The sequence below is a fragment of the Xyrauchen texanus genome, chromosome 25, assembly GCF_025860055.1.
Source record: "Xyrauchen texanus isolate HMW12.3.18 chromosome 25, RBS_HiC_50CHRs, whole genome shotgun sequence".
NCBI classification, from domain to species: Eukaryota; Metazoa; Chordata; class Actinopteri; order Cypriniformes; family Catostomidae; genus Xyrauchen; species Xyrauchen texanus.
The window spans coordinates 24,534,857-24,548,834 of NC_068300.1; the positions used below are offsets into that span (position 1 = coordinate 24,534,857).

The 13,978-nt window shown below is 38.1% G+C and overlaps 1 protein-coding gene across 1 annotated transcript; it reads right to left on the minus strand.

The window, feature by feature from the left end:
• Positions 1-47: 47 nt before the first annotated feature.
• On the minus strand, positions 48-13,186 carry arhgef3l (Rho guanine nucleotide exchange factor (GEF) 3, like). The gene is made up of 13 exons (XM_052091438.1): positions 12,614-13,186; positions 12,295-12,352; positions 12,121-12,183; positions 10,874-10,918; positions 10,463-10,570; positions 6,908-7,072; positions 6,542-6,604; positions 6,357-6,453; positions 6,198-6,274; positions 2,724-2,981; positions 2,218-2,388; positions 1,858-2,050; positions 48-1,261 (listed from the first exon to the last, which is right to left on the minus strand). The coding sequence occupies exons 1-13, from the start codon at positions 12,856-12,858 to the stop codon at positions 1,014-1,016; spliced, it is 1,791 nt and encodes a 596-aa protein (XP_051947398.1). The 5' UTR covers positions 12,859-13,186; the 3' UTR covers positions 48-1,013.
• Between the last annotated feature and the right edge of the window lie 792 nt (positions 13,187-13,978).

Genomic DNA, 13,978 nt, shown 5'->3' on the forward strand with positions numbered 1-13,978 from the left:
ATGTATTCTCAACCTGTTTGAAAACTAAATAGGTCCATATTTATGGAAGTTGTCAGTTTATTGAAAACAAAATTGTAACCATTATGCATTGTAGGGAAAAAAGGAGCAAATACATTTAAAAAATGTCCAAGCAAACCTTTAAATTAAGAGAAATGACAAATAAAGGCATTCTTGCTACATTCAGGTTTATATCTTTAAAAAAAACTAAGTACCATTAGCTCTAACGCTGCAAAGTTCGATGAAAAGCATAGCCACATACAGTACAACATTAGTTACCATTTAGATTGCACCAATCTTCTTGTTTATTAACCAGATCAGATGGTGAGAAATAAGGTGCAAATAAAAGGAACAAGGAATTGTGAGTTGTCCTCATGTCCAATATATAGGCTTCTTTGTTCAACAAATATCACACAACATTCCCAATGTAAATTAAACAGGTTAAGCAAGAAGCATTAATTGAATACAAAATGTTCCCTCCATGAGACATCTGGCAACAGCAAACATCCACATATGAATATGCACACGTACAGTATCTCACAAAAGTGAGTACACCCCTCACAATTATATCTGTAAATGTAAATATTTGATTATATCTTTTCATGTGACAACACTGAAGAAATGACACTTTGCTACAATGTAAAGTAGAGAGTGTACAGCTTGTATAACAGAGTAAATTTGCTGTCCCCTCAAAATAACTCAACACACAGCCATTAATGTCTAAACAGCTGGCAACAAAAGTGAAAATGTCCAAATTGGGCCCAAAGTGTAAATATTTTGTGTGGCCACCATTATTTGTTTTTTAATTAACTTTACTAAAAATATATATATATATATATATATATATATATACTGTCTATTGCAAAATAAAGTTCTGCAACAGTTTTCTATATAAGGTGTGTGACAGGGCCTGGGTGAAGTCATTTATCCTGAGGAAGGTAGCTATCATTGTAACAGTACAAGGGCTTTCTATTTGTCGATGAACTACAGAACTGGGCAGCAGCGTGAGCCCTGGCCTATGTGTCTGGCATCTCCACATCAGAGTTAATGCTCATTTCAGCAATGTTGTTATAGAGTGCAGGGTCATGGCTCAACCGGTCAGAGGGATTGGAACGGTTGGCTTGGGCCTGTCTGTCTCGTGATTGGACCATTGCTTGGCGCAGACAGGAAATCCATTGCTGTTTGTTGAAGGAGTCATTGGCCTGCAGGCAGTGGGATTGAGACTTTGAGCGCCCCGTGGTGCTTAAACGGAAACAGTTCTTTACTGAGAAGGGCAGAAGCAAAAAGATGGAATATAAACACATGGAATAGCAATTAGTATGAATTAGGCCAAACAGTCAAATGAGGAGAAAAAAATTTAAAAAACATACAACCACAAGGTGCTATTATACAAGATACGGTATTGTATATATTAGACCTACAGTGACCCCAAAAATAATTTGCATGAACTAACAATGAACAACTGTATTTTTATTAACTAAAATTAACAAAGCTTATAAATGCTGTAAAAATATATTTTGTTCATGATACCTAATACAGTAACTAATGTAAACAAACGAATCTCTATAACTATAGTTAGACAACCATTTTTTTCCCTAATTTTGATTATTGTGATATTTCTTTTTGTGAACTTTTAGCTTAAAAAGTGTGTTTGTGCAATATTTCTTTCAAACAAAGGCCACATTATATATTTTGTTATATACCTTAATGCAAAGACATTCTAATTTTAAGTATGACTTAAGTGTCCAAATACTTTGTGGAACACTGTTTCTATAGAAGCATACATGATATAATATCATGCCAGAAATTGTTTATTTATATATAGCCTGCAATGTGAAGTATAAGAGGCAATGCCATTACCTTTATCATTGCCCGTGAATGCTCCACGGAAGGATCCAGAACTGCTTGGTTCTCCATCAGGTAGGTCCTCCAGATGGAGGTGAGCAGCTGGGAGGGGCTGGCGATACACCTGGAACTGGACTGATCCTTCCCTGTCTTGTGCCACTGGTCGGGTCAAAACCAGTACCAGCTCAAAGAGGAACACATGCAGCTTCTAGATACATGACAAGAGGAATAAAATGACTGTGAGGAAAAGAGGCAGATTACAACGAATTTGAAAGGTAATCTTTAGTAAAGTTTAGCATACATATATAAACTGAACACACTCAAGTGTTTTTTGTAAACAGATAAGAAACATGTCCAGTATGAAGGACTAGTTACCTGTCCTTTAGAACTTTTCAGTTCACCGTGGCAGTACAAAAAACGAGAGGCCTGAATTTCAGGAACCCTCTGGCCATCTTCTGAGTAGTACAGTCCACGTCTATAAAACTGACACTCAGCCTCTCCAGTTTTAAGGTTTACTTCTGTTATAATTCTCTGGATTAGATCCATCTGAAGTAACAAGGAATGAGAGGGCATAATTGTCATAATTGTAAAATTACATTGAATAAGATAATAAAAGGGCAATAATTACATCAAGGATACAAGGATTATTAGTAAAAGGAAAACTAGTGTAACTATCAAATGTTAACTACAGGGCCAGATCAAGGGGGGTGCTTTCATCCCTATGCCTGCACCCAATCCCCCCAGCACAAGAGAAGCATTAATATATATAACATAAATATATGTTATTGCACGCTAATGTAACCGTTCTAGATGCAGGCCTGGCTAACTATAGCCTGGCTTCATATTCAATAATGCCATTTAGTGAAAGCATCTAAACTCACAGCCAGAGGCAGGGCCTCCTCATCTGGATGATCAGGTGGAGTGCTCTTCTGAATTTCCTTTAGAAGCAGAGGGTATTTCACCAGTCTGCTGCGAGGCAAGTCCAGAAAGTTCCACAGGTCCAGCTTTCTGCTGAAGGATGACTCCTGGCACAGCCGCAAGAAATGCTCTACTCGACGATCTTGTTTCTTTTGATCAAGCAGAGCTTTTGCCCCAACCTGATTACAGCAATATGTGATATACGCCTCCAAACAGGGAAACTATGAAGGGAAAGAAAACAGATAACAAAATTATTTAAATATATAGTAACAAAAAGTTAAATGGTTACATTTTACAATTAGGTTTCATTTGTTAAAAGTGGTTAACAACATTAGTTAACATGAACTAACAAATAACAATACTTTTACAGCATTTATTCATCTTGATCAATGTTAATTTCAACTTGTAGTTACAGTATTGGCTAATGACCACAAATATTGGTGGGGCAGATCACCCAACCACCCCCTCCATTTTTTTTTTTTAAACATTATTCAACTCCAACTCATTCAAACACAAGCATGCTGACACACAATATGCAGTGTCCACAAGGCGGCACCCTAAGAACATAATGTTGTGTGTATATATATATATATATATATATATATATATATATATATATATATATATACACACACACACACTTATATTGTAAATAAGTACGCTTTATCTTAAAATGTTGACTTGTTGCAGATCAAAATCTAATGCTGCGTCTGTCACAGTATGTACTGTATTTGAGGAAGGACGCACTTATCTGCCGGCAAAACAGTATGTTCTTTTAGGTGTGCATTCGATTAGTATGAATATATTTCAGACATACTTTTTCCAGGGACATTGGTATTGTCTCGTTACCCGAATATATGATGTAATAACAACCACAAAATCTATCTGCTTTGGTTTTGCTAAACAAGCACCATTTAAGCACAAGGAATAATTATCTTGGTATATATAGCGCTTACAGTTGAGAAGAGTCGAATGCCTCACGATTCACTGCTGTTCCGTTAAACCCTGCTATTCTGCTCAGTGTGATGTCACCTCAGGTCACGAGGGATTATGGGATTATTAAGTGTCCAGTCGATCCACAGTTCAAAATCTCGCAGGAAAAAGAAGGTCATTCTGGTATTTCTCGCTTACTACTTCATGAAAACTGTGGATTCGGACATACTTCTCCATTGGCATACTCTTTTTGGCATATTATACAGTAGAGAAGTATTGATATTCAAATGCATTTTATAATGTTAAGTGTTGTTGAAAAACCCCAGCGAGGAAAGGGAGAGAAAGAGAACTATCTATATGCCATTTACACGTTTCCACATTATTAAAAAACAAAATGCTTTATAAGCATGTAGCTCAGTGGTAAAGATGCTGGCTACCACCTCTGGAGTCACGAGTTCGAATCCAGGGCGTGCTGAGTGACTTCAGCCAGCTCTCCTAAGCAACCAAACTGGCCCGGTAGACCTGGGGTAACCTCCTCGTGAACGCTATAATGTGGTTCTCGTTCTCGGTGGGGCGCATGGTGAGTTGAGCATAGATATCGCGGTGGATGGCGTGGGCCTATGTCTCCGCTCAACAAGACACATGATAAGATGAGCGGGTTGACAGTCTCAGACGATTCGTCGTCCGCCACCCGGATTGAGGCGAGTCACTATGCCACCAAGAGGACTTAAGAGCAAAATTGGGAATTGGACATTCGAAATTGGGAAAAAAAGGAGAAAATCCTCAAAATCTAAAGAAATTTTTTTTATTTCAAGAGCCAATGTCTGGCTCTTCAGGACCAAGTTGTTTGATGGTCAATTTTATCTTGAATTTGTAATGGAAACTTCACAATGTTACACAAACTTTCATCGATAGTGTTCACCATGTTCACAATCTGTCACACTGCTGACTAATATTAAAGTTATCTTTGGTTTGGCACTTTATTTATGGTCAGATTTATTTCTGCCCCAATGGGTCAATTGGGGCTTTTCCACTGCACGGTACAACTGGACTCATCTCGCTTTTTTGGGGTTTTCCACTGTGGATAGTACCTGATACTTTTTTTATAGTACCACCTCGGTCGAGGTTCCAAACGATCCGAGTCGATACTAAATGTGATGTCAAAATCCTGCAGATCACTGATTGTTCAGGGACAATCGTGACTACCAGCGTCACTGGACTTCCGACACGCGACATCAACCCGCTAGTTTTAAAGTTAGCAACAGCGATAACAGTATAATTTATTCATGTGACTTTCGAATTGTGAAAAAAGAAATGGCTGTGCACAAAACCACGCCTGGTCAATAAACGAGGTGCAGACGGTCTACTCGTTAGTGATGAGCTAAACGAAAAAGTCTCTCAGGAAGAGTCTCAGCTGTTGGCCGCACACGGCTACCACCAGACCTACCAACAGTGTAGGGAAAAGGGAAAAAAACTCAAGTGACTTCAGAACCATCAAGGAAAAATGGAAGTGGTTCGACCAAACGGACGCTATCTTAACCGGCGAGCAATTGGAGGGAGAGGGAGCCCTGGACTCAGCCACGATGGAGGATGGTACATTTTGTTACGTTAACTCTATACTTTGCTTGTAAGCTTCACTTTATTTAGTTGACCAGCTATTGGACGCTTGCTTCTAAAACAACCAGGCCAATTTAACTATTACACTTGTGTAAAATCACCATGCAACAACTGCTTTATGCAGCACAATGAGCTAGTAGCTAACAGCTAGCGGTTGTTATTGTTTTGGTCAGTTTGTGTCGTGTTTAAGATGATGTCACGACAGTAGAGGCGGCGCAACTATGACGATCAGCCTATAATCCCACCCACGTTGAGGGGCACTAAATAGCGGTGGAAATGCATGCAACTGATACCTAATGGATTAACTAATGTTAACGAATGGAACCTTATTGTAAAGTGTTACCAGTTAAACAATGAGAAAGCTTTTTAGAAATCCTTCAAAGTTTGGTGGGAGTTACCTCAATAATAATAAATGCAAACATTTTAAGAAACATAAACTTTAAAGCTGATTTATTCGATGATGAAATCCTAACTCAGCTTAATATCCCAAGTTATTTATAAGTAAGCCATTCAAAGGTTGATTTCCCCAAAAAGGGTTAACACTGTGGCTCTGTGCCCTTTCAAAACATTGCTCTTTTTATTGAGTGTCCAGACAAGCTCAACAAAGCAACACTGGCTCAACCAATGGCATGAGTTTGGGACGGGACTATCTGTTTGTTCAAATGGCAGACAAAAGGAAATATCCGGGGAAAGCTGTTTGAAAACGATATATATTTAGGCAAGTGGTTCCTGTAGCTCAACTGGTAGAGCATGGTGCTCACATCCCGTGGAACACACAAACTGATAAAATGTACACCCTGAATGCACTCTAAGCTGCTTTGGATAAAGGTGTCAGCCAAATGCATGAATCTAAGTGTACATATTAGTATTTATTTTGTAACACTGACCCAATCCGTCATGGTTGGGCCGACCTCTTGCACAGTCTTCTCTGCTCCACGCAGACCTTCAAGACGAGTTAAAAGATCTAAAAGCATAAATAGTGGTGAATACATCAGTACACTACAAAGAAACATTTATTTTGTTGAGTTATAACCATTGACAATTACCTTCATGAAGGGGTATTAAAGATTCAAGTGTTCCAAATATCTGGCCCAGCTCGCTTTCTGTCATTATATCTAATTTCAACATTGGTTCATAGTACACCTGTAAGACAAGCCAAAATTAAAATACTTCCCATAAAGTATAAATAATTTTAAACAATAAAAATAAATTTTTTGACTACTGGACAAACCTTTTTCACTAGACTTAGATCCTCAATTAGCTGCTTCTCTCCCTGTGTCAACTCATAGATTACCTATAGGTACAGTAAATAAAGACATAATGTGTGTGTGTGTGGTAAAGCTAGTGAAATTTTGAGACTGAAATAGAGAACATGGCCTCATATACCAGCTCACTTCCTGTTTCACAATTAAAGTGAAGACAGAAGAGTTGGGCAGCTAAAAACAAAAAAATCAAAAACTACAAAACTACATGTGCAATGCTTTTAATCAGCACAATACAAACAGCCCAATACAATACATGGCACTAAAATGTTACAAAAAGCCACAAAAATTTACTTCAAAGAGTTGTGGCACTAATTCAAACTGCTTCGCCTCACCTCTTGTCGCTTAATCTCTTTAGTACTAAGCTCATGACTCAGAGTGTCCACTGTGTCGCTCCACAGCTGGCTGTTCCGTCGCCGTGGAAATGAAGAGGCCTTCTGGCGTGTTCTTATTGGCATTGGAGGCAATGGGCGGGCCTCTGTGCGGAAACTGATGGAACGCTGGTGGTGGAGGGAAAAAAGGGTAAATAAATCAATAAATCGAATATAGTACTGTGCAAAATCTTAGGCACATAAGATGTTTCAAAAATGTGTCTTCATATGGCTATTTACAGTTGAAGTCAGAAGTTTACATACACCTTAGCCAAATACATTTAAACTCAGTTTTTCACAATTCATGACATTTAATCGTAGAGAACATTCCCTGTCTTAGGTCAGTTAGGATCACTATATTTTAAGAATGTGAAATGTCAGAATAATAGTAGAGAGAACTATTTATTTCAGCTTTTATTTCTTTCATCAAATTCCCAGTGGGTCATATGTTTACATACAATTTGTTAGTATTTGGTAGTATTGCCTTTAAATTGTTTAACTTGGGTAGAATGTTTTGGGTAGCCTTCCACAAGTTTCTCACAATAAGTTGCTGGAATTTTGTCCCATTCCTCCAGACAGAACTGGTGTAACGGAGTCAGGTTTGTAGGCAGAACTGAACAAAATCACACTGAAACAAACTCTGATTGAGGTCAGGGTTTTTTGATGGCCACTTCAATACCTTGACTTTGTTGTCCTTAAGCCATTTTGCCACAACCTTCGAGGTATGCCTGGGGTAATTGTCCATTTGGAAGACCCATTTGCGACAGAGCTTTAACTTCCATGCTGATGTCTTGAGATGTTGCTTCAATATACCCACATAATTTACCTTCCTAATGATGCCATCTTTTTTGTGAAGTGCACCAGTGCACCTGCAGCAAAGCACCCCCCACAACATGATGCTGTCACCCCCATGCTTCACGTTTGGGATGGTGTTCTTCAGCTTGCAAGCCTCACCCTTTTTCCACCAAACATAGCAGTGGTCATAATGGCCAAACAGTTAAATTTTTGTTTCATCAGACCAGAGAAAATTTCTCCACAAATAAGATCTTTGTCCCCATGTGCACTTGCCAACTGTAGTCTGGATTGTTTTTATGGCGGTTTTGGAGCAGTGGCTTCTTCCTTCCTGAGCAGCCATTTGCGTAATGTTGATATAGATACTTGTCTACCTGTTTCGTCCAGTATCTTCACAAGATCCTTTGCAGTTGTTCTGGGATTTATTTTCACTTTTTGCACCAAACTATGTTCAACTCTAGGAGACAGAATGCATTTCCTTTCTGAGTGGTATGATGGCTGCATGGTCCCATGGTGTTTATACTTGCATACTATTGTTTGTATAGATGAATGTGGTACCTTCAGGCATTTGGAAATTGCTCCCAAGAATGAACCAGGCTTGTGGAGGTCCACAATTTGTTTTGGCTGATTTCTTTTGATTTTCCCATTATGTCAAGCATAGAGGCACTGAGTTTGAAGGTAGGCCTTAAAATACATCCACAGGTACGCCTCCAATTAAGTACACCTCCTATCAGAAGATAATTGGCTAATTGCCTAAAGGCTTGACATAATTTTCTAAGCTGCTTAAAGGCACAGTTAACTTAGTGTATGTAAACTGACCCACTTGAATTGTGATAGTCAATTAAAAGTGAAACAATCTGTCTGTAAATAATTGTTGGAAAAATTACTTGTGTCATGCAAAAAGTAGATGTCCTAAACGATTTGCCAAAACTATAGTTTGCTAATATGAAATCTGTGGAGTTGTTAAAAAATTAGATTTAATGACTTCAACCTAAGTGTATGTAAACTTCTGAATTGAACTGTACATTCACTGGCCACATTATTAGGAACATCTGTACACTTACTTATTCTTGCGATTATCTAAACAGCCAATTGTGTGGGAGCAGTACAATGCATAAAATCATGCAGTGATTTCGACCGTGGCATGATTGTTGGTGCCAGATAGGCTGGTTTGAGTCTTTCTGTAACTGCTGATCCCCTGGGATTTTCACACACAAGAGTCTCTAGAGTTTACTCAGAATGGTGCCAAAAACATCCAGTACAGATGGAAACGCCTTGATGATGAGAGAGGTCAACGGAGAATGTCCAGACTGGTTCAAGTTGACAGAAAGGCTACACTAACTCAGATAACCACTCTGTACAATTGTAGTAAGCAGAATAGCATCTCAGAAAGCACAACACGTCAAACCTTGAGGCAGATGGGCTACAACAGCAGAAGACCACGTCCGGTTCCACTTCTGTTAGCCAAGAACAGACAGCTGAGGCTGCTGTGGGCATAGGCTCACCAAAACTGAACAGTTAAAGACTGGAAAAACATAGCCTGGTCTGATTAATCTCCCACTGCATCTTCAGCATTCTGTTCTTTGCTTACAGCTGAGGAACCCGACGTGGTCTTCTGCTGTTGTAGCCCATCCGCAACAAGGTTCAATGTGTTGTGCATTCTGAGATGCTATTCTGCTCACAACAATTATACAAAGAGGTTATCGGAGTTACCGTAGACGTTCTGTCAGCTCGAACCAGTGTAAGCTGGTTGACCTCTCATCAACAAGGCGTATCCGTCCGCAGAACTTCCACTCACTGGACATTTTTAGTAACATTCTGAGTAAACTCTAGAGACTATTGTGTGTGAAATTCCCAGGAGATCAGCAGTTACAGAAATACTAAAGCCATGAGTCATAGCTAATGCCATTCATCATGCCATGGTCGAAATCACTGAGATCATTAATTGAAGCTCCTGACCCGTATCTGCATGATTTTATGCATTGAACTACTGATTAAATAATCGCATGAATAATTAGGTGTACAGGTGTACCTTGTAAAGTGGTGGGTGAGTGCATATCTTCAGCTTTAGACTGTCAACAGGAAATATAAATGTTAGACTCCAAAACATTCCTTTTACGAATAGAATAGAATAAAAGAACAAGGAGCACTGCAACAGATGGCATGACACCCACAGAGCCCCCACTGAACATCGAGTCAGTCTGGAATTGCATGAAGAGACAGAAGCAATTGAGACAATATATAGATGAATAATGAGACAAATAGATGGCAAATTCTCCAAGAAGCTTGGAACATCCTATCTGCCAACAACCAAGAAAAACTGTCCAGATATACCCAGGAGAATTGGTGCTGTTTTGAAGGCAAATATGGTCACACCAAATATTGATTTAGCACTTTTTTATGTTTAATGAACTTTGTATGATGAAAATTGATTAAAAAAAATTTGATATATTTTATGGCTATATTTTTTGTATTATTTTACATCATCACTATGCAACACTTTTCTCAAATTCCTAAAACTTTTACACAGTACTATATATATATATATATATATATATATATATATATATATATATATATATATATATATGTGTGGTTCAAACAACAATTATTAAAAATGAGATACCAAAGTTATTTTATTGGTTATTGTTGATGATAGAACTTTTTAAGCTGAAAGAGATGTTTAAAATTAACAAATATTTTGTTTAAAGGGTAACAAAGCTTCACCTGTATGGACTGCCCCAAACGTTTCAGCGCAGGGGTCTTTACTGGTGTTATGATGCCAGTGACTGAAGCACTTTTGTCTACTGGCTTGACTCTTTTGTTACAAGGACCCTAAAATGTGGACAAGAGCAAAGAATAAGGGTTCATATTACAAATGAGTTTCTGTTTCATTAAAACAAGATGTTTAAACATGGAGCATGAGATATAAATGTTTAAGAATGCATCATATTCACTTAAACTGAGAACATTAACCGAACAGTTTTCCACAGACACTTTCTTTTCATGCATATCTTCCAACTAAACATCTGAATTCATTCTGACTCAACTTCCATCCTGATGTTTTGAAGAACACAAAGGTAAACAGGATAGATACTTCTTATTTTAAGCAGAAAAGAGATGTATTTATGTCTATACCTCAGAATCCTGTATGTGGTCATTGATGGGAAAGTCATCATCTTCCTGGAAGAGATGTGAAATGTAGCACAAAAATCAGCAAGAGAACCACAACCAATGAGATGAAAGATGTATGATGCAATTTACAAAATATGGCTAATCAGTTAAAACAAATCATAGCATTTGTATTTTAAGAACAAAGTTAACAGACACACATACACTACCAGTGAAATGTTTGAACATGCTTTGACTGAATTCATGTTTCTCATTGGAAGAGACCTCAAAAGTCTAAAGGTATTTTTTTAAGTGCTTGAAATTTGTTTAACAGACAAATGTAAATTGTGTCTATGTATTAATTTCTTCAGAAACCAAATGTATCTTCAATAAAGACTTCTTACAAGTTGCAAAAATACTGTATCCGAGGTGGTACCTCATGAAGTTCATTGAGAGAATGCCCAGAGTGTGAAGAGCTGTTATCTAGACAAAAGGTGGCAACTTTGAAGAAGCTAAAACTTTTTCTAAAATGTGGATAGTAATAATAAAGAATAAGCTGTTCTGTCCAAACTTTTGACTGGTAGAGCACAAAAAAATCAACTTTAGTATGGTTCAAAAACAGAAAGTCATAAGGAGCCAGTTTCACTAGAGACAAAGCGGATAGCTATGAGAGCGTGTGTGAACAGAGTCTTCTTTCCATTCTGATACAGGAAACGAAGTTGTAAAATGTCAGCTTTTTACTCACAGCTGAGCTCAAGTTGCTTCACTCAGTCTCTGATTGCTGTAACCTTTCATCTTGAAGGTTACTTTCTTCATCAACAGTTCTATGAATTATAAGTGCTCACTTTAGCACTGTAGATGTCTTGTTTAGTTGAAAACAGTGCATTGTTAATGCAGTCATTGGTCTCAAAAAGGTTCCATTAGAGAACACAAACAGCTTATAGAGACAGAGAGCAATAACACAGCCAAAAGAAAGTGACAGGCAGACCACTTTCACCATGTGAGACCCATCCAGAAAAGTTTGTGTAACAGCCTAGTACACATTAAGTTAAATAGTCATGATTAAGCTGAGGTTTGTACATTGGAACTTCAACCCTTAAGAAGACCGTGCTAGGCACAGGACAGACTTGGGACCACCAAGGCATGAAATATTGAGGCTTTTTACATGCATGCTAAAAACGGAATATTCGAGAATCCAATCTTCCATGAGACCATTACAAAATTTTTGACATACTGAGATCAGACATGGTTGGATCTTGACATAGATAACTTACGCAGTCCTCCAAGATTCTGGCTGAATTCTCAGCATCACTACTTGGGTCTTGTTTTCTTTTCTTCTGCTCAGAAAACCAACAGATAACACATTGGTGTCCCTCAAAGGAACAAGGCCTACATGACCTGTCTATCAGAATTTGTTGGATAAGATAAAGGACGGAAATTAATCTCACCCCAGCAATATCTGAAAGGTTAGCACAAGTGAGGAGTCTTTCTCGATGTACAGGAGACCTGAGTGAGAACATTAAATAAAGAGGAATTATGACATAAAAAAGATGAATATATGACTGTATGAAGAAACTTATCTGCTGATTTCACAAAAAATAAAAATCAACACTACATTCATATCTATCTGTGCTGTCATTTTAAAATAGAAATGATTGAATTTATAAGCTTCAGTTGCTTGTGGGATTGACACGGAGATGCAGAAAGGTCTGAAATTCTTAGTTTGAGCAACTTTTGAAGTCTTGTCCAAAAATAAAAATGGCATACCAGGAAAGTGGTGAATCAATCTCCGTCTCTTCAGGCTCCATCTTTGCCTCTCTCATAACATCTTCAGATATTATGATAAGGATCTCCAGCAAATACAAGAATATTAAATAAAAAAATCTGAAAATAAATCTTTGAAACACCTGTCCCAACTTTTTAGAGAAAGAGAGATCAAGACAAATTTTTTTATGTGCTCTCTCTCCGAGCCCTCCCCTCTTCCTCTTAAACTTGCATGTCTGAAACCACATCCTGTGAAAGAAAAAAAATGCTTCCTGTTGTTAGGCAGAACGAAGCAAAACCACGGTTTAACAGTAGACATCTCTGAAATATCACCGACTCATACTAGTGACTTCTTGTGTAATTATGGCAACCTAAACATAACTCCATTACTGAAGAGGAAATTGAGTTCTTCGGACCCATTTCTGTAAACACTAAATACACTAATGTCAAATTGTATAGATCACACCTGGGTAACGCTTAAAATCTTTTGGCTAGTTCAATAGTGTCAAGAGGTCCAGTCCTTCTACGAACACCTTTGTTGACAGAAAATATTACATGAAGTTCCAAAGCACTTGAAAGGTAAACTATTAGACATTCTGTGATGTGATGAAAGAAAAACTGATCTGACCTCAGCGCAAACTTAAAACGGCACACCATCCAACAAATGAAGCATAGTAGTGGCAGCAAGGGGAAAAGTCCAAGCCAAGTACCATTTGCACAATTCAATTCTGGATGTGCAGTAGTTTGCAAGGGCAGTGGAACTCACAACTGCATCCCATCCAAATTGGAGCATTTTTTTCCAATTGTCAGTATTCACAATCCCACACTAGCCCAAACTCGGTCCCTGTTAAGCTGGCTGAACACAACTCGCTTTGGCTGAGGGTGTCACACATGCAGACTGTTTTGCCGAGATCTCTCTCTCTCTCTTCAGTCAGAGGTATGACTTTCCAATTAAAAATGGTGAAGGGGTGACAACGACTCACCGGAACTATCTCTGCCTGACAAAATTACTAGAGTTATTTCGGGCGTTTTCAGACCTGTAGCTTGTTTGACTGTTCTGAAACAGAGGTTAAAATAGCTACAATGTGGCATTTTCTTCATGGTTTGGTTGGCTTTCACAAGGTTATATATTAAAATGCACCAAAACTGTAAAATATCCATCAATGTTATTTTTGTCATTAGTTACTTTTGCTTTATTTCTGCATAATGACAGATTCACTATAGATTTTAATCAGCGTTTATGATGATATGCTGCTGAGTGTGATAAAGTTCAGATCAGCTTGTCATCTTGTCGGTGATTTTTTTCAAACAAAACATGTGTCTTTACAGTGCTTGAACCCATTAACATTGAAATTCATATTTCAGGTC